Below are 24813 nucleotides of genomic sequence, written 5' to 3'. Positions count from 1 at the left end.
TCTTGATTCCCTCTCTTCTCCTCCAGTACTTGAAGGACTGCAACGCGGTGTGGGTTGTTGCCAGCATCACTCGGGCCGTGGATGACAAAACCGCGAGGGAGATGCTGAGCGCCAACCTGCGGAGGCAGCTGCTCATGGACGGGCGGTACGGGAGCCTGGCTTTTGTGTGCACCAAGACGGACAGCTTCAACATCACGGATTTGGTCAGGTAACTTCCGCTTCTGCCTGCCTGTTGCGTGTGCGTGCGTGGGGTTGAGGGACACAACCGTCTCAGCCCCGAGGGTCACATGTGGTGCTGGGCCAGGGGCTGTGGATGCACGTACGTACCGTATAGGATAGAGAAAGGCATCGTATAGGTATCTTTGTCAAGTCCAGCAACTCCCCCGAATTCCATATTGCTCTTACAGGCTGTTGTGAAATGCCATGTCAGTGGAAAATTTAACCCTGAAGCTCCTTGGGATTGCCTGGTGGTTATGTTTGGAAAGGAAGGGGGTTGACTGTGGTTAGTTGGCAACCACAGAGCTGAGCGTCTTTGCCCTGTTGGCCGGCAGAAGATGCTGTAGGCCAAAGCCCTGTTTGATGGCCTGGGATTGTATCATAGCATCAGTACTACCAGAAAGACAACAATTAAAGTTGAATCCTTATACGAAGACACATAGCTCTCAAGGAAAAGAAAAACAGTAGCCTGAATATTGCAGGGACCTTCAATTACAAGATGAGATTCAGGCCATAGAAGATGAACTGGCGGAACTGGAAAATCAGAAAATGCAAGCTGAAGTGGAGAAGAGAAGCCTTTATGAGCAGCTGCAACAAGAGGTCCGTAAGTCCACCTGTGAAAGCGTGATTCCTCTCGGCCTGGGCCCAAGTGCTGCTGCCACCATCTGGCACTCGTGGGCTTTGGAGCTATGGCACAATCGCCGCTTTCCTCAGGAGCCGCCCTGGGGCTTGTTTGTTCTCCTCCGGGTGGAGGGGAGGAGGACCCCGGTCAGTGTTGACTTCATCAGAACAGGCCACGCTATCACAACGTTCTGATGAAGGGCTCTGTGATGCTGCGTGGCATTTTGTGCCCGCGTCTTTGCCACGTGCCATGAAACGCAGGGTAGTTAACGCCAGCTATGCCTCGGCTCCCTAGAGACAAACCAGACTTTCCACATGGCATATATGAGTTCTTTTGCGGGCGTCAGGAGCGCCAAGGAAGCTGCCCTTCCTTAGCAAGCTCCGCTGCGCTTGTGGTCGGTGCTCCGGTCCCTTCCTGGCACAAGCTGCAAATAACGCTGCTGTATGTGTTGTTGAGTAGCAGCAGAGACGCGGAAGCGAGGCGGCAGATCCAGCCTGGCTGCGGAGGCAACATGAAGTTTTGGAGAAGGAGTTCAGGGTAAGTCTCCTCCCTTCCCCGCCCACTCCCCACTCCCCGGCATGCTGCCTCCTGCCCTGTTGCGGATACCTTGCTTGGGACATTATTGTATTGTTAAAGGCACCGGCTGTGTCCCCTACGCCGTGCTCAGTGCCACGACACAGGCTCTGAACACCAGGCCTGGCCACAGCTGCTCCCTGCTCAAGCCCAGCACCACCGCTTGATACGCCTGAGGCAAGGGATAAAAACCACCTTCCTCCAAACTATGTGGAGAAAGGGGTTTAAATGGAGAAGGATTTCAATAATAAAGCACTGTGAATTATATGTGCTGAGGTGAATTATTGTCAGAGCGGGTGCTAAATGTGTAAACCTCAGATGATAAATGCCAGACACGTGGGATTTTTGTGGTAGTTAAAAACAAAATAATTAAAATTTATTTTTAAAAGTTCACAAGCTTTGTTTCAAATAAAACATTTAAAAACCTTTTTGAAACCTTTCATCCAATCCTCTCACTCATTCACATACACGCTTTCCTTTCTCCCACACAATCACTCTTGAGCTTTCTTTATTATCAGTATTGATTAATATATGTCAACTACGTGCACACCACACTCCAAAGACACCACTCTCTACCCTGAACCTCAAATTTCCCAGAACTTAAGTACTCTAAACACAGAGAGCACCAAAGACTCTAAGAGTACCCCAAAAGTCCCCACAATCCCCTCAGTCCTTCCCTTATATATCCCTCCTCCCCACTCCTAAGATATTCAATCTCCCCCCACTCAGGCCAACATTCTAAACTCACCACAGACTTACAAACTGCAGACATACATTTGGGAACTGACTTGTGGGGTGTAACACCACACTCAACAGAGGCGCTCTTCAAGGCCACGTGCCCTTCTGTTCCCTGAGGAGCCCCCCAGTTTCTCCCCATTTCCCCCTTCTTTAGATCAGTGCCTTGCAGAGAGAGAAGGACGCGAAGCTTCGTGCCATCAGTCTGATCTGCGTTCAGGCCCGGAATAAGTTTTCCAAGCGACAAATAGCGATGGATTTCAGCGCCGGTCTGGAGGTAGGAACATGTGGTGGGCCTTGCAGGATCTGACCCGTCGGAGCAGAGGAGGGACTATAAACTGGCACTGATCTTTTGCAGTAGCAAAGCAAGGCTCACGTTTCCTTCGCCAGCATATTGGTTAATTACCTTTAGGGTTGCTAGAGGCCACGACGGTGGGTCATCCGGGCTGGAGAGGCCGGATTTGGTTGATTAGGGCATTTAACAGCGTTTAACAACACAAGCTGAATTTGTTTGTTTTTAACGGACCCCAGATTAGCTGTTTTTATAAGGATACTGTTGTTTTTGTGCTTTTAAACTTTGTATATTTGTTTTTAATGTTTACTGTTTTTAACTTTAGTAAGCAGCACAGAGAGCTTTGGTTTGCAGCAGTATATAAATGCAATAAATAAAAAAATTAAATACGGCAACTACTTACCCAGCAGGGTTTGTCACATGCCCTTGGCAAACAGCAAATTAGACGGCTTGCTCCATTGGAGTCTAAAAAGTAAACATGGCGTTGTGTGTGTGTGTTCTTGTTTTAGGCAATGATGAGGGAAGCAGCGTATCCTGATTATGAAGAGGATGACGATGAAGACTTGGAAGATGGAGAGTTCGCCAGTTCAGAGTCCCGTAACCCTAGGGAATCCCAGGACAGGAAGCTTCAGGTTTTCACAGTCAGCTCTACGGAGTATCTCAAACTTTGTGGGAAGCTGCTCCGAGATGGCCAGCCTCAAGTCTTCCATGACGTCAAGGACACAGGTATTTGCAGGTCCTGTAGACACCTGGGTTGTTCCCTGTAACAGGTCAGGATCCATTCATACACTTCAGTTGTACTCAGGGTTGGCAGAGTGATGACATGAGGATCTCAAGGGACCGTTACAGCAGAATCCCCTACACGTCTGTTTAGAAGCAAGTTTCATTGACGCCTATGGGGCTTACTCCTACGTAAGTGAGGAGAGAATTGCAACCAAAGTGATGTCAGGGGAGACGGCTTTGTTCTGTAACTTACGGACTACATTTTGCCTGCCTTTCCTTCAGGTCTCCACAAAGAAAGGAAGAACAAAATGTGTAATGGATTTGACTCTGTTTGAACTATCTGTCTATAGTTCAGTATTTTGGGAGGATTTAGCTGCCTGTTTACCCTCTATAGCAGATAAAAATCCTTCTAAACAAACTGCACATCTAAGATTGTGGGTTGCAATCCCGGGTTTGTACTAATAAGAGCTAGTACAGGAAAATCTTTTAGATCTATTTTTCATTTGTATTAGAAATATTCCTGTGACATTATGTTAGAATATATTATGCCTATAAACACATTTATATTATTTATATTAAGAACATTTTTGTTCTTAAACAGAGTATTGCTAAAGAGACCCTTGGATCTTAATAACTTCACAGGAAATAGAATTTCTTAACGTCTTGTTCCCAAACGTTTAGTCCTAACATTTTGAAAAGGAGAGATCTCATTCTAATACCAAGTTTCCTATTCAATACTGAATAGGCTATCATTCAGCTGTCAGGTAGTCAGGCCTGGTGAACTTCTAATAAAAAGCTCCCACAATCTAACATCAGCATATATTTAAACTGTTTGTGTAGAAATTACCTCATAACTAATATTATCTACTGCCCCTTGAATTTGGTCTCACAGTCTTATTATTTCATTGTTTATTCAACATTCTTTCTTTCTTTCTTTCTTTCTTTCTTTATTAAATAATTACATTTATATACCGCCCCACAGCCGAAGCTCTCTGGGCGGTTCACAACCCACAGAACATACTTAAAATGCTTAGATGTAACCTATCAAGATAGAAATGATCAATTTTGACTTACATCTTTGAGGAGGTAACTCAAAAATTGCTAATATACATTTTCTAGACATCTGTATAACAAGCTTTTTGATGTGTTTCTCATGTGTGTCTCCCACACTAGAGGCATTGAAGAGGCAGCTGGAGAACCATCTGTCGGATACGTTAGGGTGGATTCCTTTATTGAGCAGGGGGTTGGACTCCATGGCCTTATAGGCCCCTTCCAACTCTACTATTCTATGATTCTATACTTACATAATATTTTTTGCTGTTTCATGGATAAGCAAAAACTTTCAGTACACTTTTGACCTGGAATTATGCAGTCTCACACCTGTTCCGTTACTCAGATAAACTTTTGGCCCAAGTGACAGGCCTTTAAATCAGCATTTTCTCTTTGGACACCATCCTGTTCATTTTGAACATTATTTTTTTTATGCCAGTTACCCAGAATTCATTGTGAACCTGGTTGTGTCTCTTGCGTTGTCTTCTCTCTATCACAGTTCGAGAAGCCTGGACAAACTTGTGTAGCACTGCAGGTAGCCTGGTTTCTCATCCACTTTAATTTTGCTTATGGTACTCACTGCTGACGAAGATTTTGAAATGGTGTTTTATTGTAACTGGACTTATTTAATATTCCTTATTGAAAGGCAGCTAAGAAGTGGATTAAATCAACAAACACGCTTCTGAGTCTTAGCCCATCATTTGGTTGCAGATTTCTTTTCCACCACGTTGCTGGGCACTAGCGGTCCCAGCGTGTCTGCCGCGTGCATGCCATGCCATTGATGCTGGGAGTCTCCCATCCTCTGGAAGGGCGACTGCCCTGCCTCTGTTGCTTTGCCTCTCCTCTTCTGTCACCTCCACAATTCCCTAACTGCTCTTGCTGGTGTTCAGCGCATTCCATCTAGTAAGGGAAACAGGGCAGGGAGGATAAGGGAGAAGTGCGTAGAATGGGCAACGCTAGGGTGACCATATGGAAAGGAGGGCAGAGCTCCTGTATCGTTAACAATTGTAGAGAAAAGGGAATTTCAGCAGGTGTCATTTGTATGCATGCAGCACCGGGTGAAATTCTCTCTTCATCATAACAGTTAAAGCTGCAGGAGCCCTTCCCTCTCGACCAGATACAAAAGAGGGTGGTGCTCCTGCAGCTTGCAACTGTTGCGAGGAAGAGGGAATTTCACCAGGTTCCCCATATATACAAATGACACCTGCAGAAATTCCCTTTTCTCTACAATTGTTAAAGGTCCAGGAGCCCTGTCCTCCTTTTCATAGGGTCACTCTAGGCAACGCCACCTCGGATGGTGGGTCATCGGGTCGCCTGCCCCTCCCTGGAGACCACCACCACTTTAGTTCCTGTGCTGCTGCTACGTTCGGTTATCCAGGCACCCTCCTTTCCTGCCTCCTGCTGACTGCGCTTGGTAGAGAGCGTATTGAGGCTGGTGCTGTAGTGAGGACATGTCAAGAATCTCTCTCTCTCTCTCGGACTTTGGAGCTCTTTGTTGCCACTCTGTCATCTGTGAGAATTGGGGGGATCTTCATGCTGTGTTGGCGCGTTCATTAGTTTTACATTGTTGATTATATTGTGATTTTATTTGTATTTTTTCCGTTATTGTAAAACCAGAAACATTTATCTCATGAAGCGTTTAATCATAGAATCATAGAATAGCAGAGTTGGAAGGGGCCTAAAAGGCCATCGAGTCCAACCCCCTGCTCAAGGCAGGAATCCACCCTAAAGCATCCCTGACAGATGGTTGTCCAGCTGCCTCTTGAAGGCCTCTGGGGTGGGAGAGCCCACAACCTCCCTAGGTCACTGGTTCTATTGTCGTACTGCTCTAACAGTCAGGAAGTTTTTCCTGATGTCCAGCCGGAATCTGGCTTCCTTTAACTTGAGCCCGTTATTCCGTGTCCTGCACACTGGGAGGATTGAGAAGAGATTCTGGCCCTCCTCTGTGTGACAACCTTTTAAGTATTTGAGGAGGGCTCTCATGTCTCCCCTCAGTCTTCTCTTCTCCAGGCTAAACATGCCCAGTTCTTTCAGTCTCTCTTCATAGGGCTTTGTTTCCAGACCCCTGATCATCCTGGTTGCCCTCCTCTGAACACGCTCCAGCTTGTCTGCGTCCTTCTTGAATTGTGGAGCCCAGAACTGGACGCAATACTCTAGATGAGGCCTAACCAGGGCCAAATAGAGAGGAACCAGGACCTCACGTGATTTGGAAGCTCTACTTCTATTAATGCAGCCCAAAATAGCATTTGCCTTTCTTGCAGCCATATCGCACAGTCATATCAAACAAGTCCATTTTATTTATCTTGAGAGAAGCATTGTAACATTTCCCTTGCTTTCATTTTCCTTTCATTTTCTTTCCTTTTATTCAGAAATACCGGCTTTGAAGAAGTTTGCCATTGACACGGCCTTGAAGCACAGCATGGTAGCGACGCAAAAGGTTATCAGGGACTTGGCACGGGTTCTAAGCCAAATGGTGAATTATCTAACCAGCCAGAGAGCAGAGGTGAATAAGCTTCAAACAGGGTCCTTCCTAATAGGAATCCAGTGCTTTAAAAACTTGCTAGTATTGGAATTAGTGGTGCTGGACCCAAAGTTCCTATTTCTATACTTGGAAATGATGCTTGTCTGGTTGTTTAAGCGCTGGGTCGTCATTATTTATTTATTATTATTGATTCAATTTATATCCCTAACCCTATATACAAAATACCCTAGGCAGCATACGAAGTGAAAAGCAATTTAAACACAATAAAACAATACCTTAGGCAGCATAAAAATGTTTAAAACAATTTTGAAAGATAAAACAATTGATAAAACACTACAGCATAACAACAATATATAATGGTCAGCACTAAGGTTCTAAAAAGGCAGGCGTGCTGGAATAATAGAGTCTTTAATGCCTACTTAAAAACGTTCAAAGAAGTCAGCAGGCACGTTCCACAGCTGAGAGGCAGCAAAGGAAAAGGTCTTCTGGCCTGTGACTGCCAATTTCACATTAGTCAGTTGCAGCTGGTGATCCTTATAGGCCCCTTCCAACTCTACTATTCTATGATTCTAGCTGAGTCAACTGTGGAATCACCTAATAGTTGTTCCATCTAGCCCACTTTTAGCTAGTTTGCTGATCAGAATGTCATGGGGCACTTTGTCAAAAGCTTTGCTGAAGTCAAGATATATTATGTCCGCAGCATTCCCACAGTCCACAAGGGAGGTTACCCCATCAAAGAATGAGATCAGATTACTCTGGCAGGATTTGTTCCTGACAAATCCATGCTGGCGTCTAGTAATCACTGTGTTGTTTTCAAGGTGCTTACAGATTGAAGTTGACCTACAACAAAATTGAATATATAAAATTTAAAGCAGCTAAAAACAATTGCCCTCTAAAATAGGAAAGGAAAGGAACCTCTCGTGCAAGCACTTGAGTCATTGCTGACTCCTAGAGGGACGCCTGCTTTCGCTGACGTTTTCTTGGCAGACTTTATAGCGGGGTGGTTTGCCATGGCCTTCCCCAGTCGCAGGTACCTAGCTGGGTATTCATTTTACCGACCTCGGAAGGATGGAAGGGTGGCTGCCTGAGAACCAGCTTCCGCTGGGATCGAACTCAGGCCACGGGGAGAGTTTCAGCTGCAGTAACTGCTGCTTACCACTCTGCGCCACACGAGGCTCTCACCCTCTAAAATACCCCCCTATAAAACAGTTACTTAAAACACCAGTGATAACTGTAAACAGTTCAACTGATGCATTAAAGACCCACCCACCCAAGGCTTGGGAATAGAGCAAAGTCTTAACCTGGCGCTGAAAAAGACGGCCTTGTTGACCAGATGGCTGCTTCTAACATCCTCCCTCTTTTGGGTTTCTAGGACAACTCTCACCGGGCCCAAGTCCAGAAGATCATCCAGCGGTCCTTGCAGGACCTTCCCGGCCTCCTCCAGGAGGCGATAGACGGCAGCCTCCGCGACATCCAGGGCTACTTCGACGGCCTCATCCTTGCCAGCCTGCGGAAGGGCACCGCTAAGGCCAAGGAGCTCAGCGAGGCCATAGTCCGAAGCTGGGGCTCTCCGGTGAGCAGTTTCCTTCCCTTCAAAAGCGGCTCTCGGTGTGCTCACCTTCCACGTCCCGCGCTCAGCACATCCGCCTTTTTGCTTGCCTCCCAATATCCTTTTTGTGCCACAGAAATAATACCTGGAAGCAAACGTAAACCAGGGTAAATAGGATTGGCTGGTAGCAGCCAGCATTTTAAAAAACGGACGTCCTGCTCTGTCTTAGCATTGAACGTTTTGAAGATTCGTTGGTCCTGCTGTTTTGGGTGAATTAGGGGGCTTGCGCAGAAGAATTCCCATCCGGTACAAGGAGACATCCATCGTGGGTTAACTCATCTCGCTACCCAGGTCTGGCATGGAGCAGGTGAGCAGGGCTTTGGGCCTTGGGCCCTGGCTTCTGTGGCTACTTCTAGGGCAGCCTTCCTCCACCTGGGGCGCTCCAGATGTGTTGGACTGCATCTCCCAGAATGGCCCAGCCAGCTGGCTGGGGCATTCTGGGAGATGCAGTCCAACACATCTGGAGCGCCCCAGGTGGAGGAAGGCTGTTCTAGGGAGTCCATTTCTTGCCTCCACCCAGGGTAGAGCATCTTCTAGTTTCTCTTTCAGCAAACACTTCACACAGGCCTCTTGCTCTCTTGAACCCAAACTGCTGCTCGTTAAGCCCCTTCCCCACTCAGATCAGAAGAGTGGTTGGTTGCTGCTGCTTCAGGTCACGAGGATTCTATCCTGGCGGGGTGTGTGTGTGTGCTGTCATGTCCAGGCACAGCTGACGCCTGCGCCCCACTGATTCCAACCAGCCCTTGCGCAAATGGAGGCTGATCACAACAGATCTCCAAAACAGGAAGATGTGGGATCTGTTCCCACCCTGAGTCCAGTCTGAACAATCCAGAGGTCTTTACCGGGGCTCGCAAGCAATTCTGGGGACCCTCACAGTGGGAAGAGGCTGTGTTTGGCCCATCTGTTTCCCGTAAAAAAAATTCACTTCCGTTTTCCCAGGCCTGCAACGCTTGTATTCTCAAGCATATTCAGCCAACTCCTCTTCCTCAATGGCCAAGCAAGCCCCCCCCCCCCAAGATCTGGGGAAGGCCCGTACCTTAGTGGGAGAGCACGTTTTGCCGCAAAAGGTCCTGGGTTCAGTTTTCGGTACCTGCAAGTAGGTCTGGAAAGATCCTTCTTTAATGGACCCCCTGGGAAGCAGCTGCCATTTAGAGTAAATAATCCTGTGCTGGATGGACCAATGGTCTGAATTGTCATAAGGCAGCTTTTAAGACCTTGGGCTCACTGCTAAAGGGAAGCCTTGTAAGTCTAGAAGCATTTCTCATGAGCATCTTTCGGACTCCCAATTCTCTTTCTTTGTCAGCCCATCTAGAAGGGGAAGAGTCCGGTTAAGTGGAAGAACCTTCCAATGTAGGGTGGTTTTCCCTCCTGTTCTCTCCAAAGCTGCAATGTCTTCAAACCACCATTCCTTCACTCAAGAGCCAGTCAAGCCTCCAAGAAAAGATGCCTTGCTGGAGAGCCAAAGCCAGTTAGTTGGTGAGGTCCCTTTTCCTTCCCTCTCCACCGTCGCCCCTTCGGTGGAGACCTGCACGGTAGCCACTTGCTCCTCCTGTCACACATTTAGAGTGCAGGACATGGAATAACAGGCTCAAGTTACAGGAAGTCAGATTCCGGCTGGACATCAGGAAAAACTTCCTGACTGTTAGAGCAGTACGACAATGGAATCAGTTGCCTGGTGAGGTGGTGGGCTCTCCCACACTAGAGGCCTCCAAGAGGCAGCTGGACAACCTCTGTCAGGGATGCTTTAGGGTGGATTCCTGCATTGAGCAGGGGCTTGGACTCGATGGCCTTAGAGGCCCCTTCAACTCTACTATTCTATGATTCTATGATAAACCCGAACAGATAAGCTTTGGCGCCAGCCTTCAGGCATGGTGCATTACGACAGGTTTTACCTCGGGTTCAGCCTGCTCTGGGGCCCACCCTACGGGAACAGTAGCGTCTGTGCATCCCATGATGGCTGTCTCCTCGCATCAGGTCGGTATGGAAGGTTGGGTGCTTGCCGTGAAGTTCCGTTCCGATTCGTTGCGCAGAAGACGATCCGTTCCACACCCTGTGGCAGCACAGTCTCATTAATTGCGTTCTTCCAAACAGCGAGTGCCAATCCCTAGAAGATGGGGTTTTTGTCCTGTCTCTTTAGCGGCCCCTACATGGGCTTCCTTCTGAATCTTCGGCCAGAAAAGAGCTGTCTGGGAGCAGCCACGGAGGCACAAAGACCTGGCTGCGTGTTCCTTGAACGCAAAAGGGAGAAGCGGTCTCAGGGTGCTCTAAGCAAATCTATTAGAGAAAAGTCACCAGTGTTTATAGCAAAGACAATCTGTTGTAAACAATTTCTGTGGACCCCTTGAAGAAGGCCTAATAAAAAAGGAAGAGGCTGAAACGCGTCGTGCTCTTCTCCAGTAAATGTGTTAATAGCTGTCTGAGACAATTCTCTCTTTCGTGTTCATCTCGGATGCTCATCCACCTTGCACACACGTTCCTTTGCCCATCCCGGGCAGTGGGAGGATCATTGAATCATAGAATAGCAGAGTTGGAAGGGGCCTCCAAGGCCATCGAGTCCAACCCCCTGCTCAATGCAGGAATCCACCCTAAAGCATCCCTGACAGATGGTTGTCCAGCTGCCTCTTGAAGGCCTCTAGTGTGGGAAAAGAGCCCACAACCTCCCTAGAGGAGCTAATCCATGATGGATGTCTCCGACCCACTGGACTGTAACAGAACCTCATGGTAAGTATAAAACTTTTCACTTTCCGTAGGAATAGGCCCAATATCTTAAAGGCTCGAGCTTCTCTTAGTCATGCGTGAAAAGTGAGGCACCCACAGGAACCTCCTCTCTGCATCGCTTACTTTGGTAACTTACACACAAGTAGTGGCCTTGGTAGGATGCTTCGATGGGTGGACTTGCATGTTGGTGAACTTCAGTCGGTTGCTTGATTTTCGTGTTTTGAGTGCCTGTCCATAGAACAGAGTAGCCCACCCGCCTTGGCTGCATCACGTTCTCCTCTTACAGGTTTATGGCGGCTGTGTATACCCCACATACCGTGCAGCGTGCAATCGCCATGGTGTCTACACCTCCACCTCTTCAAATACCCCATGTGTGGATTTCAACAGCAACCTTGCAGAACCAATATATAAGGCCCTCTCTATGCCCTGGCACGAGGTCTTCAGGTATGTCCCCCTTTGCTCCGGCGCTTCAGGGAATCCCAATGCGGACAGAACATCTTGGCTCCGTGGAAGTAGGCCGCGTGAGGTGGAGTTGAGAGGATAGGTTATGGGGCGGCTCTCTTACGAGCACCAAAGCGCGCAGGGGAAGAGCTAACGGGCGGGGTATTTTTCAGGTTGACAAAGGGTGCAAAAGTGGGAAGGGCTGCAGCCACTAGAGAGCAAAGGCTGCAAAATGACAGATGGACGTGACCAAAGGCACAACTACCCGGGCCAAACGAGATGTGATACGTTGTGAGGCATGTGCTGACCACTTGTCCCACCTGCAGTTCCCCCTGTCCCAGAAATGCCCCCCCTCCCCCGTCATTATTTCTCCTAAGTGGCTCCAGGAGCTCCATTTTCCCTGCTGAAGGAGGAAAATGGCTGGAGAGAAAATCACAGGTGGGAGAAGAGATCAGGCGAGTGGAACCGGCCGTGCCATGACTGTGGCTCGAAAGACCAAGGGCAGCTGTGGTGGTGGCAGTGGGCGCTGTAGCAGCGGGACTTGGGCCCCGGCAGATACGCTAGGAAATGAGTGCTGGGCCTTGGAAAAGGGGGACACGGTGAGGGGGTAGCTGGGGCCACTGGGCCTTTTCCAGCCCTCTAACCCCCCTCTCCACCTCCCACCCCCTTCCCAGCTCTAAGTTGATCGTCTCCCTTGATGGCTTCGCTAAAGCTGTCTTGGCTAGGCTGAAATCCTTCTTCAGAGATCTCAAGAGGAAACTAAGCCAGGACAGAAGACTGGAAGAGGCGATACGTGCGATTGGTGGCCAGCAGATGGAAGCGGCTGGAGCAAGGGTGAGGCTGGGGCTGGCGTGGTCCCAGCGTGGGCTTCGTGGCTGCTGCTCTCCGCTCTCTGAGCTGCAGCTGCACCCAGTGAGGGCAGAGGTGTGACATCCGCAAGGGAAGAGGTGGAGTGGCTGAGAGGCCACGCTCACTGGGACCAGGGCCGGCGCCAGACTATTTTGCACCTTAGGCAGGCGCGCCGTACTAAAGCCGCCCTGCGCCCGCTCTGATGCTGGGGTTGGGGGGTGGGGCGGAGGCTTCGAAGCAGAACGCCCGGAAGTGGCTTCCAGGCGCGCCGTACTAAAGCCGCCCTGCGCCCGCTCTGATGCTGGGGTTGGGGGGTGGGGCGGAGGCTTCGAAGCGGAGCGCCCAGAAGTGGCTTCCAGGCGCGTCGTTCTGAAGCCAAACCCCGCCCCCCGTGCCCGCTCCTGGCTTCGAAGCCAGGACGCTGGGGTTGGGGGGTGGGGCGGAGGCTTCAAAGCGGCGCACCCCGAAGCGGCTTCCAGACGCACCGTTCTGAAGCTGCTGCCCCGCCCCCAACCTCCTGGCTTTGAAGCCAGGACGCTGGGGTTGGGGGGCTGGGTGGAGGCTTCGAAGTGGCGCACCCGGAAATGGCTTCCGGGTGTGCCATTCTGAAGCCGCTGCCCCCCAACCCCAGCGTCCTGGCTTCGAAGTCAGGAGTGGCTTCCGGCCGGGCGCTGGCTTCAAAGGCAGGACGCTGGGGTTGGGGGGCGGCCGTGGCAGCGGCGGCTTTGGAACAGAGCGCCCGGAAGCCGCTCTAGGAGAGCAACTTCCGGGTGTGCCGTTCGGCGCCCTCCTTTGCTTGGCGCTCTAGGCCGCTGCCTGAGCTGCCTCTATGGCAGTGCTGGCCCTGACTGGGACCCCCCCCCCCCCAGGCAGGCTTATAATGTGTGTTCCCCCCCCCCATCTTTTCTCAGTTACTTAACTTTACCCTGGATCTGAATTTCAACATCGAGCTAAAGCATCGAATGATCTCCCGTGTCTTGACGCCAGCGATCCAGGCGCGCATGGAACCAGCATACACCGGTGATGCATCGCACTGAAGCGCACTCCCTCCCGGTTGGCTCGGCTGGGGCCGGCCCACAGCTGCCAGTGGGGCCGTGATGGGTCCAAGGGCTGCAGGGAAGAGCTTTACTCTAGTCAGAGCCCCCACTGGGTTGCAGATGAGGAGACCGGGATTGGTCCGGGGGGTCTTGGATCTCTGAGAAAAAATCCATCCCTTAAATCTTCCAGAAGGCAACGTTAGGCTGACAGAGCTTTAGACACATAAACACACACACAGCATCCTGTCTGTACTTTGGCCATCACTGATGGAAGCAGAGAACAGGGGGAAGCCTCTGAGACAGTCACCGTAACAGAGATCGGGGGGGGGGGGGCGCGCATCTCTCTTGAGTTAAGCAAAGCACACATGTTTGGCTACCTTGAGTTTGATAAAGCTGCACAGCAGCAGCAGCACACCCACCCACCCCCTTCATGAGCATGTCGTGGCAAATGTTTTCAGGAGTGAGCTCCCGAGTGGCCGTTGCTGTTGATTGTAGCTTCAGCTCTTGGCTCTTTCCTTCAGAATTGTAGCCTGCTTTTATCCCAAGAGCTTAGGGTGGGTTTTTTAAGCCACAAGATCTCCAGTTAAAATACACAGAACGACGTTCTGTACGCCGCCCGGAGTTCCTTGTGATACAAGGCAGGATACAAATGTTTTAATAAACAGTAATAAGTTTCTGGGCAGCAGCTGTGTTTGTCTCACTGAACTTATGTCAAAAATGCTGCAAGGCTGGCTTTCAGCTTGCGGGGTCCCCACGCATGCCTTGCAGGGGACCGTCTGAGAAATGCGAAAGGGAAGGAACTGGCTTTGCAAAGTAACCCAGTTGGGTTAAGGTAGAAGCCCGTGTCACGCTCCGTAGGCAGCGGCTGCAATGGGGGCAGGGTTGCGGATTGCCAGGCGCGGCTGGCGAGGGGGCAGGCGCTGACTTCTGCCCCTGCTGTGCAGCTTGCACCCAGATGTCCGGCCCTGGCTGTTTCCGAAGGATGAAAGAGAGGATGGAGGCCTTCATCCACAACGAGAAGGACACCGTCTTCGATGCTGCTGCAGAGAAGCTGCAGGAGGAACTTGATCTGCTGCAGGTGAGCCTCACGCCTCGCTCCAGGCAATAACTGGGGCAGCTGCTGCTGCTGCAGCTGTGCAATCTAGGGCTCCTAGTTCTTGGCTGAAACCTTGAGTGTGCTTTGCATGCAGCTGGGCTTCACCTGGGAAGGCCCTGGCATTCCTCCCACGTAAGGTATAGCGTCCCTAAGGGAAAGGAACCAGCCACACCTTTTCCGTGAAGCTTTACAGATTCCTCCTCGTGCTGCTGGTCGGCCACAGAAGGAACCAAATAGCTTCCAAGTCACGTGAGGTACTAGTTCCTCTCTATTCGGTCCTGGTTAGGCCTCATCTAGAGTATTGCGTCCAGTTCTGGGCTCCACAATTCAAGAAGGACGCAGACAAGCTGAAGCGTGTTCAGAGGATGATCAGGGGACTGGAAACAAAGCCCTGTGAAAAGAGACTGAAAGAACTGGGCGTGTTTAGCCTGGAGAAGAGAAGATGGAGGGGAGACATGATAGCACTCTTCAAAGACTTAAAAGGTTGTCGCACAGAGGAGGGCCTGGATCTCTTCTCGATCCTCCCAGAGTGCAGGACACGGAATAACGAGCTCAAGTTAAAGGAAGCCAGATTCCAGCTGGACATCAGGAAATACTTCCTGACTGTTAGAGCAGTACGACAATGGAACCAGTGACCTAGGGAGGTTGTGGGCTCTCCCACACTAGAGGCCTTCAAGAGGCAGCTGGACAAGCATCTGTCCGGGATGCTTTAGGGTGGATTCCTGCATTGAGCAGGGGGTTGGACTCGATGGTCTTGTAGGCCCCTTCCAACTCTGCTATTCTATGAAACCCTCCTGGAAGAGAGGTTCCCTGCTCCCTTTGAGAACTGGCGGGGGAGCTGTCCGTGGTGATGAACAGCTGATGGGGAAGGAAGGCAGGAAGCAGCAGCAGCCAGGGCTGCTCAGGAGAGGCTTGGAGGGTCCTTCAGATCCCACACGTACGTGCCCTAACTAGAGCGGAGAGACCCGTTTCCCTGGCTGGCTGTTTTCTGGGCACCTCCAAGAAGCTGTCACACAAGTTCCTTTCGCCTCCCTGTTGCTGTTTGTTTCTGGCGCAGCCGTTTAGTCGAGGTGGGCCTGGCCTGACGAGGAGCGGTGCGAAGGAAGGATGGAAGGGGAGCATTCTTGCGCCAACCGCGTCTGTGTAACGTTTTGTTCCAGCAATACATCCGAGCGAGCTTCCAGAGCTTGGTTCAGGAGCTGAATAAATCCCTGAAGATGCAGTTTGAGCCAATGCTGATGTCCGTTCAGAGGAATGCAAAGATCATTCCAGGTAAAGCGTCTCCTTTCCAATGGGAAAGGCGGCCAGGGGCCGCGGTCTGGGGCAAGCGATCCAAAGGACTTGGGTTGCGTTTTTAGACTCCGAGCAGAGTCAAGTTTCGAGGGGAAAGGATTTGTGGGCCGGAGACAAGGTACGTCTGGTATTTCCCAGACAAGGCTCGGCTCAGCTCCTAATAACCAGATCACAGGGAATTGTATCCTCAGCAGTGCCAGTGAGTCTTCGTTTGCAAGGGCGTAAATAAGGAGGCTGTGGACAGCCCAGGGCGGCGGATAATGTTGCACTCTAGCAGCGCTCTGCTCTGTGGGGCCTTGGAGAAATAACATGGGCTTCTTCTTCGTGTTGGGTTTCTCCCCCCCCCCCCAGAATTAATGGACATCTGTGCCAAAGTGGACAAGCTCTGTAAGCGCTCTTGTGTGGACTACGTCCTTCCAAACCCCGCTCAGACCGAGGACTCGGCCCCCAGAGTGGAGCAGCAGCTGCAGCGCAGTCCAGAGCCCACAAGCTTCTCGGCAGCCTTCATGGACATCCGGCTTGGAGCAGTCGCTCTTCCCCACATCCAGGTATAAACGACCTTCATACCAGGTGTGTGTGTGTGTGTGTGTGTGTGTGTGTGAGCGAGCTCAAGAGAGGAGGAAGAGGAGGCAGCTACCCCATGCAAGAAGATGCACATCAGACCTTTCTGAAGGCCCAAGTCTTTGAACCAGTCATGGTTCTTTCTACTTCACTCCTCCTAAGCAGGCGTCCTTTTCAAGTTCTTCTAGGTTTTATTTCCACGCTTCAGCAGGGCTTTAAAGGTATGAATTTAAGCAATGCTCAATTCTGTTCCTTTAATAAAGGAGCAATAGTACAGATTAGGCAGCCCTACAGTTCTGCCAGGCATTTGGCCAAGAGCTCCGTGTGTTGCTGCACTGTACAACATTGTACAATCTTCGGTTCTCCTTTCTAGTCCTGCACACCCAAGAGGCGCTGGTTATCCTGGATAAGGCCCGGGATCAGAGGCGTTTTTCAAAACTGCTAGCTTGCATCATTATTATTATTATTATTATTATTATTATTATTATTATTATTATTATTTTTATTTATTTATTTATATAGCACCATCAATGTACATGGTGCTGTACAGAGTAAAACAGTAAATAGCAAGACTCTGCCGCATAGGCAAGTCACCGGGACAGCGTCTGGTTTCAGATGCTCAGCCTGCAACGAGGGCAGGAGAAGCTGGAATCGCTGGGCGTCTATTGCACAGCCCAAGTGAGCCCCCTCCCTTCCCAGCGGGGGTCAGTGGGGGAGGTGTCCTCGTTGGAAGGGCCCAAAGGCCCATGTGTTCAGAGGAGGGCAACCAGGATGATCAGGGGTCTGGAAACAAAGCCCTATGAAGAGAGACTGAAAGAACTGGGCACGTTTAGCCTGGAGAAGAGAAGATGGAGGGGAGACATGAGAGCACTCTTCAAATACTTAAAAGGTTGTCACACGTAGGAGGGCCAGGATCTCTTCTCGATCCTCCCAGAGTGCAGGACACGGAGTTAAAGGAAGCCAGATTCCAGCTGGACATCAGGAAAAGCTTCCTGACTGTTAGAGCAGTACGACAATGGAATCAGTTACCTAGGGAGGTTGTGGGCTCTCCCACACTAGAGGCATTCTAGACACAGCTGGACAACCACCTGTCAGGGATGCTTTAGGCTGGATTCCTGCCTTGAGCAGGGGGTTGGACTCAATGGCCTTGTAGGCTCCTTCCAACTCTGCTATTCTATGATTCGATGAATGGGTGGGCTTCTGGGAAGCGTCCCAGCTGCCAGCCGCTCCATCCCCTAAGTCTAGATAGATAAGTAGGGCCCTGGGGAAGGGAGCGGACCCTCTCACGCCCCGTTGCTGTCATCAGATGCTGCATCCTGAGTCCTGTGCTACCTTGGCCTCCATCGCGCGGCACTTGAGACAGCTGGACACCGCCTGCGTGCCTGCGTGTGTGGGCGGCGGTCTCCCTGAGCTGCCTTCCCCCGACTTATTCCAGTGGTCCAGACCCACGGCGGCCCTCCCTCTGCCCAGTGGGAGGCTGGGCCCTTCTTAAGTGAAGGTGGAGCTTGCCAAGCGCAGGGGGCCTCTTCACCCTCCTTCAGAGGCTGGTTTTTCAATGGGGGCGGAGCAGGGGGGGCAGGAGAGCACTCTGGTTCCACAGCAACGCCAGGACACGCGCCTTTGTCCTGCTCCCCTCAGCGGTTGCTCCTCCAGCGTTTCTCCAGGAGGGTCTTGGGTGAGGTCTGAGGCCTCCCCTGCTTCCACAGGCAGGTAGTGGCCCTGGGTTCCGGTTCAGCCACCCAGGCGCCTGTGTTTTCCACAGACAGCGTGACACTTTGCCATGATCTCTCCCTTGTTCTCCTGGCACCCCAGAGAGAAAGGAAGGAAGGAAGGAAGGACGGGTGCCATTGCATCGACCTCAGCCCTTCAGACAGCCCTGAACGAGACACGCAGGTCAGGGGCCCCTGAGGCTTTGGGGAGCCCCCGTCTTCCCGAGGCCTTAGCTCCCGGGCCCCCTCCCTCCCTCCACGGGGCAGCCGCCTCTTGGGCCGCGAGGCCTGGAAGAGGCGTGCAGGGTGGAGGCTTGGTCCCGCCTTCGCACCCTCACTGTGCACTCCCAGCTTCGGGGGTCGGCCTCCGCCACCTTTGGGCCTCCCAGGGCTTCGGCGCATGATGCTGCCGGGAGTCAGGGCCGTCTACGCATAGGTGTGGGGCTGCTGTTTTGTTTTGCCCCTGTTACACCTGGCACCAAGTGGAGAGAGCAGTGCTTTCCCTGGCGTGTGAATTCTGCTTGTTTGCCTGATGGCCGCCCAGCGGCTCCCCTGCGGGGCGACGGCTCTGGCAAGACTGGGGCCGTCTGTCACTGGCCTGGTTGCTTCAGCAGCCATTTCTGGCCTGAGGGAGGAAGTGGGAGGAGCCTCTTTTCCTGCCCCCCTCAGGCTGCTCTTCTTCCCTTGAGAAAGGTGCTGAGGACGGGGCAGAGGGCGCTCAGCGCTCCACCACAGGGCTGGGGAGGGGTGGGCAGAAGGGGGCGTCTCCCCGCTAAAGGCAAATCCCGCGTTTTCTAACATGCAAGTTGGTGGTTTGATTCCCTTTTCTTCTGTTCCTGTAGCAGCCCAAGCACAGTGCTGGGAGCCCGGAGCTGCCGCCAAGGGCTTCTGCTCCCCCACCTCTCCACGGGGCCATCGCTGTCCTGCAGCCGCCCCAATTCCCTCCGCTGAGCTTGCGTCCGTACGGCCAAAAGAGAGCAGCAGAAGCCGTTGAGCCGCAGCTGCAGAAGAAGTGCAAGGGCCCAGCACCCGGGGCAGGATGTGACCCTGCTGGCTCTGCTCTGCTGTGGTGAGTCTCTGCTGTTCAGTGGCGGCAGCGGCGGCAGTAGGAATTGCAATGGAGGTGGCGGGGGCAGGATCGTCACTCAGGGCAGGTGGGTTCTTCCGCCACACTTGCCCTGAGATCCTGCCCTGCCTTGGGATGCTGTCTGGCCTTGGAGAAGCCAGGGACGCCTTGGAGAAGCCAGAGCCGCTGTAGAGAAGCCAGGGACGCCTTGGAGAAGCCAGGGCTGCCTTGGAGAAGACAGAGCCGCTATAGAGAAGGCAGGGACGCCTTGGAGAAGACAGAGACGCTGTAGAAAAGCCAGGGCTGCTTTGGAGAAGCCAGAGTCACGGTAGAGAAGCCAGGGCCGCCTTGGAGAAGCCAGAGCTGCTGTAGAGAAGCCAGAGCTGCCTTGGAGAAGCCAGAGCTGCCTTGGAGAAGCCGGGGATGCGTAGAGAAGCCGGGGACGCCTTATTCAGATCAGGGGCTGGGGTGATGTGTGTGATGCCCCCCCCTCCTGCAAAGGAAGCTTCCTTCTGCCCAGTCAAGCCAGGAGTCTCTCGCACCCCAGCCCTGCGTGGCCTCCTGGCCGCCAGCAGCAGCAGCCACCGCCCAAGGGCAGAGAAGCCCTTCCCAGTCCTGCCGCCTGAGAGATGCTGCCCGGGGCGTTGTGTGCACAGAGGAGGGGGGGGTCTCTGCTGCTGAGCTTCAGGGCCCTTCCTACCTCTGAGGGGTGTTTTCAGGACAAGCTGCTTCTGAAAAGGGGGAGGCCCAGGCCTGCTCCCCTTCCTCACCCATGTGCCCCGGGGCTCATGGCAACGGCGTGTCTCTGGTGCTCTGCACCTGTCGAATGCCGGCCTTACTCCTTTGCTGCGCTTACCTTCACCCCGCTCTTCCTTTAGAGCAGCCTTCCTCAACCTGGGGCGCTCCAGATGTGTTGGACTACAACTCCCAGAATGCCCCAGCTGGCTGGGGCATTCTGGGAGGTGCAGTCCAACACATCTGGAGCGCCCCAGGTTGAGGAAGGCTGCTTTAGAGCATGGGAGGCAACTTGTGGCCCTGCAGATGTTCTGGCCTACAACTCCTATCAGCCCCAGCCAGGATAGCCGGTGATGAAGGATAATGGGGGTTGTGGGCCCAAACAGCCATAGGGCCACAGGTTGCCCTGCCCTGCCCTAAAGGGAGAGGGGAAGAAGAGCCGCTTACATGGGACTTGCGACCAGGAACAGACCAGGCACATGAGCTGCGTAGTTTCAGCAGTGCTGCAGCATTGGGTGCTGCTCCTGAACCATTCACTGGGCAGAGGCACCCTTATTGGGACTTCTAGGGAGCAGCTTGAGTCCTAATAGAGAAATCCAGAGTCGACGCAGGTGCCGTTTACATTTACACAGCATTGAAGGAGGGGAGGCATTCGGAGTGGGCCTGGGCGGTGGGGCTGGACCATCTCTGTTCTCTCCAGACAGGGTGGGGTGGAGCTCGGGCCTGCTCCGTCCCAACGCAGCTTTCTCCATCTGCAGGGGGACCTCAGGAGCCAAGTCAGAGCTCCGTGCCCAGGGCTTCGCCGCGTCCCGTCCTCTGGCCACCGCAAGCCGAGCGCCTGCCCTGGAGGACGGCAAGCAGAAGGCACTCGGGCTTCCGGGGGCACCTCTGCATTGCGTAAGTCTTGACGGCACGTGAGGTGTCCAGGGAGGGTCCATCAGAGAAGCAACGCCTTTGCCAAATCCCACCTTCCTAATTTGGCAGCCTGGGCCTCTGTCCAGTCCAAGGTGGAAGTGTTTGTTTGGATCAGTTGTTGTTCTTCAGACAAGAACGTGGGTGGGTGTGTATGTGTGTGCGGGTGCTTTTTCTAGCAAGAGTTCTTCTGATCTCCTCCTGACTGTTAGAGCAGTACGACAATGGAACCAGTTACCCAGGGAGGTTGTGGGCTCTCCCACAGTAGAGTCATTCAAGAGGCAGCTGGACAAGCATCTGTCGGGGATGCTTTAGGGTGGATTCCTGCATTGAGCAGGGGGTTGGACTCGATGGCCTTGCAGGCCCCTTCCAACTCTGCGATTCTATGATTCTAAGCCCTGCCCGTCTCTTGGAGACTGTCCCCTTCTCTTTAGCGTCTCTGGAGGAAATGCCTGTTTTTAGGCCACTGTGAGCCAAGCGGCAGCACGAGGTTACGCAACTCCCGTCGTACTGCTAAGGAACCGTTCTATAGAAAATAGCCGATCGTGTCCCTTGCCCAAGACTTGGAACGTGTTCCCAGCTAAAATACCAAATGGGGGACAGCGGCTCCATCTTGGCCACTTGACCGTGAAGGTCAGGGTCAGGTCAGCATTTCGCCTCCCTGGTATTCCAAACCACCTGTGCATGACCAGAATAATACAGGAGTGACTCGTGTTGGAAGGACACCAAATATTGCTGGAAATACATCAAAACCAGTTGGGAGGGGATGACACCTCTAGTGAAGCGATTATTCCACTGCTTAGGTTTATGCACATGAATAATTAGGGTTCATCTTTTCCATAAAATCTTGGGGTATGCATATTGGGTGATCTTTAAAAAAACAATTTTAAAATGTTTTGCTTGGTTCTTTCTACCTGTGTTGCATCTTCAAGGGAGGGGGGCGGTTTCCTGATGGACGTGAGCCGCTGTGCCCAGACTTTGAGGGAAAATTCCTCAGGCTGTTATTGACCAGGGAGACCAGTACAAATTGGTTCAGTGCAGAAAGTCCAGGATCTTCACACACTGCTCTGGTGGGTATAGCGTGTGTGTGTGTGTGTGTGTGTACGTGCACACTTACTGCTGTTCCCTCCTTCATTCTAAAGCATGACAAATCCTGTGTCAAGCCCCCCCGGCCCATGCACTTGCGTTTGTTGGAGTAGGATTCTTTAAGAAGCTGTTGGAGATCTTTGACTTCTCCAGATGTCTTAAAACCACAATTATCAGAGCGATGCACTGCTTTTTGCTTCATTTTTCCAGGTGGACATGAAGCCTGACATTGAACACGCCCTTCCTGGCTCTGCAGGTAAGGACACACGCGCCCCTTCAATGGTGTAGCCCACAGAGGGTTTCTCTAGACCTGAACGGCGCCTCAGAGATGCCTCTGGGAAGCCTACAGGCGGGGCAGAACGGCTCTGCTGCCTCTAAACGTGGAGGTCCAGTCAAGCTTGCTAAACCTGTCTAAGCTGAAGGAGCTCATATTGCGACATGAATGTCACGTCGTCCTAGTAGGACTCAATGTGGGACTGTGGGGGAAGATAGAGAGATGTGTAGGCGGGTCAGCAGATATCCCTGGTTGACAAGCTGAATATGAGCCCACAGTGCGATATGGCTGCAAGAAAGGCAAATGCTATTTTGGGCTGCATTCATAGAAGTATAGCTTCCAAATCACGTGAGGTGCTGGTTCCTCTCTATTCGGCCCTGGTTAGGCCTCATCTAGAGTATTGCATCCAGTTCTGGGCTCCACAATTCAAGAAGGACACAGACAAGCTGGAGCGTGTTCAGAGGAGGGCAACCAGGATGATCAGGGGTCTGGAAACAAAGCCCTATGAAGAGAGACTGAAAGAACTGGGCATGTTTAGCCTGGAGAAAAGAAGACTGGGAGAGACATGATAGCACTCTTCAAGGACTTAAAAGGTTGTCACACAGAGGAGGACCAGAATCTCTTCTCGATCCTCCCAGAGTGCAGGACACGGAATAACAGGTTCAAGTTACAGGAAGCCGGATTCCAGCTGGACATCAGGAAAAACTTCCTGACTGTTAGAGCAGTACGACAATGGAATCAGTGACCTAGGGAGGTTGTGGGCTCTCCCACACTAGAGGCCTTCAAGAGGCAGCTGGACAACCATTTGTCAGGGATGCTTTAAGTTGGGTTCCTGCATTGAGCAGGGGGTTGGACTCGATGGCCTTGTAGGTCCCTTCCAACTCTGGTATTCTATGATCACCTTCCCAGGGTTTGGAGGCTGTTTTTAGGTCTCCAGTGGTTGATCTGGGCCAAAAACAGTTGTCCTGGGCCAGGGGTTTTGTGCAGTGCTGTAGGGGTAGAACTGGAACATCCAAGTTCTCATGAGGCTTTTTAAAAGAGGGTCAGTGAAGAGTATCCCAGAGAGACTGGGCGGGGGACAAGCCCTGGAGGGATGCTGGAATGTCAGCCTTTGCTTCACCCCAGTGCGAGTGTGATCCAGCCCCTCTAGGAGAATTCAACCCTCTATGAATCCTCCAAGAGAGGAAGTCTGACAACTGCAAAGGGCCTTTGAGAACAAGGGCCGTGTCTCTGGAGGAGGCTCCAAGGGGAGGGCCCGGGGCCTTGGTTGATCAGCCATTTTCTGGAGCGGGTGACGGTCTCAGAAGTGTAAATGAGGAATGCTCAGCTAAATGAGAGAACATCAACGGTGCTTTTCTTGGGCCTGCCTGTTCCCTCCTACCTCCAATTCTCCATCCCTCCCATCTCTGAAAATAATAGCCGTGATGAAGATGATGGTGTAGAAAACGAGCAGCACGTGGAAGGGGGCAAGTCTCATGCAACTCTTGCAGCCCGTTGCCATCCCAGAGGACCCCGTAGGGCAAGACTGAGAGGTGGCGAGGAGAATCATAGATTAGTCGAGTTGGAAGGGGCCTACAAGGCCATCAAGTCCAAACCCCCCACTCGAGGTAGGAATCCACCCTAAAGCATGCCTGACAGATGGTTGTCCAACTGCCTCTTGAAGGTCTCTAGTGCGGGAGAGCCTAGAGTTGTCGTGTCCGTTGCTGGAAATAGCCAGTAAGTGAGCTGCCTTGTTCTCTTTTGACAGGTGTTCTCCGCGTCCGAGCCAAAGAGGGAATTTGGGGGAAGTGTTCAAATCTAAATGCAGAGGAGGAGGAGGAGGAAGGGAAGATGGAAATTGGCCGAGAGACTCGCCCTGCGGATTGCTCCTGGATGAGCCACTGAGGCCTCCTGGCCTGGCCACCCCATGTTGGGTCCTGTGTTCGTGTGGCCACATCTCACGGCTGTGGAAGGAGGCAACCTCCCCTCTGTTGAAGGAACGTTCCAGACTGTGCGTTGGTGACCGAACCACATTCTGTGGGAAGAACTTCGCTATCCTGCGTGCCCCCATTCCCTTTTAGAAGTGCCTGCAAATGCCGCGAAGCACATTTCCCTCCCCACAGCGGGAGGGTGGTTAGGCGGTGCTCTGCGCATGAGGCCACATCGCCTCTTAGCAAGTTTCTCCCCCTTTTATTTAGAACGTCTAACGATTCTGGGGCGAGGAAAGCTCGTGATCTTGGACAGCCTGCCTCAATACTGTTGTTGGGAGTGTAGCCAGTGCGGCAGTAGAAGTCCACAGCTCCATCTGTGCCCCTGTGGGTCACTCAAAACCAGGTGGCGCGTCTGTCTCAAAACACTTGACTGAGTCCTGGGGCAGCAGAGTCTAGTGAGGCCGCCTGCCTTGGTGCTGTCCATGTGCAAGAGCAGAGGCAAAAGAGTCCTCTGAGTTTGATGATCTGGGGATCTCTTCTGATGAAGGGCCTTCAAAACTGGAAGCGATGCCTCAATTCTCTGAGACGTTGCCAGCAGGCCAGGGAGTCTCTGTGCAGACTCCAGGCCCCGCTTGCTTCTCTGAAGTTTGTTTTTGGGATTTAGCCCCTTAAAATTGGACTGGAGTCCTGATATTAGGTGGCCCAGACATAAGAGCGCTACGTATTATTGTGTAGCTTTTCAGTAATCCATTGTTTGCTCCAATATCTGTAGGAGTTTTGCTTTCCTTTAGCATTTGGCTTCTAAATAAACATCCTTGCCTGCA

The 24813-nt window shown here is 52.1% G+C and overlaps 1 protein-coding gene across 1 annotated transcript; it reads left to right on the top strand.

Moving 5' to 3' along the window:
- Positions 1 to 7: 7 nt before the first annotated feature.
- On the top strand, positions 8 to 24813 carry LOC134401908 (uncharacterized). Its single transcript, XM_063131254.1, has 17 exons — positions 8 to 208; positions 699 to 816; positions 1298 to 1375; positions 2304 to 2423; positions 2948 to 3164; positions 6581 to 6714; positions 8066 to 8266; positions 11307 to 11464; positions 12136 to 12295; positions 13222 to 13330; positions 14292 to 14425; positions 15604 to 15715; positions 16088 to 16284; positions 18849 to 19075; positions 20566 to 20704; positions 22016 to 22061; positions 23827 to 24813. Exons 1-17 carry the CDS (start codon positions 102 to 104, stop codon positions 23961 to 23963), a joined length of 2394 nt encoding a protein of 797 aa, XP_062987324.1. The 5' UTR covers positions 8 to 101; the 3' UTR covers positions 23964 to 24813.

This window comes from Elgaria multicarinata, chromosome 7 (assembly GCF_023053635.1).
Source record: "Elgaria multicarinata webbii isolate HBS135686 ecotype San Diego chromosome 7, rElgMul1.1.pri, whole genome shotgun sequence".
Lineage (NCBI taxonomy): Eukaryota > Metazoa > Chordata > Lepidosauria > Squamata > Anguidae > Elgaria > Elgaria multicarinata.
This window is presented reverse-complemented; position numbering and strand designations above follow the sequence as displayed.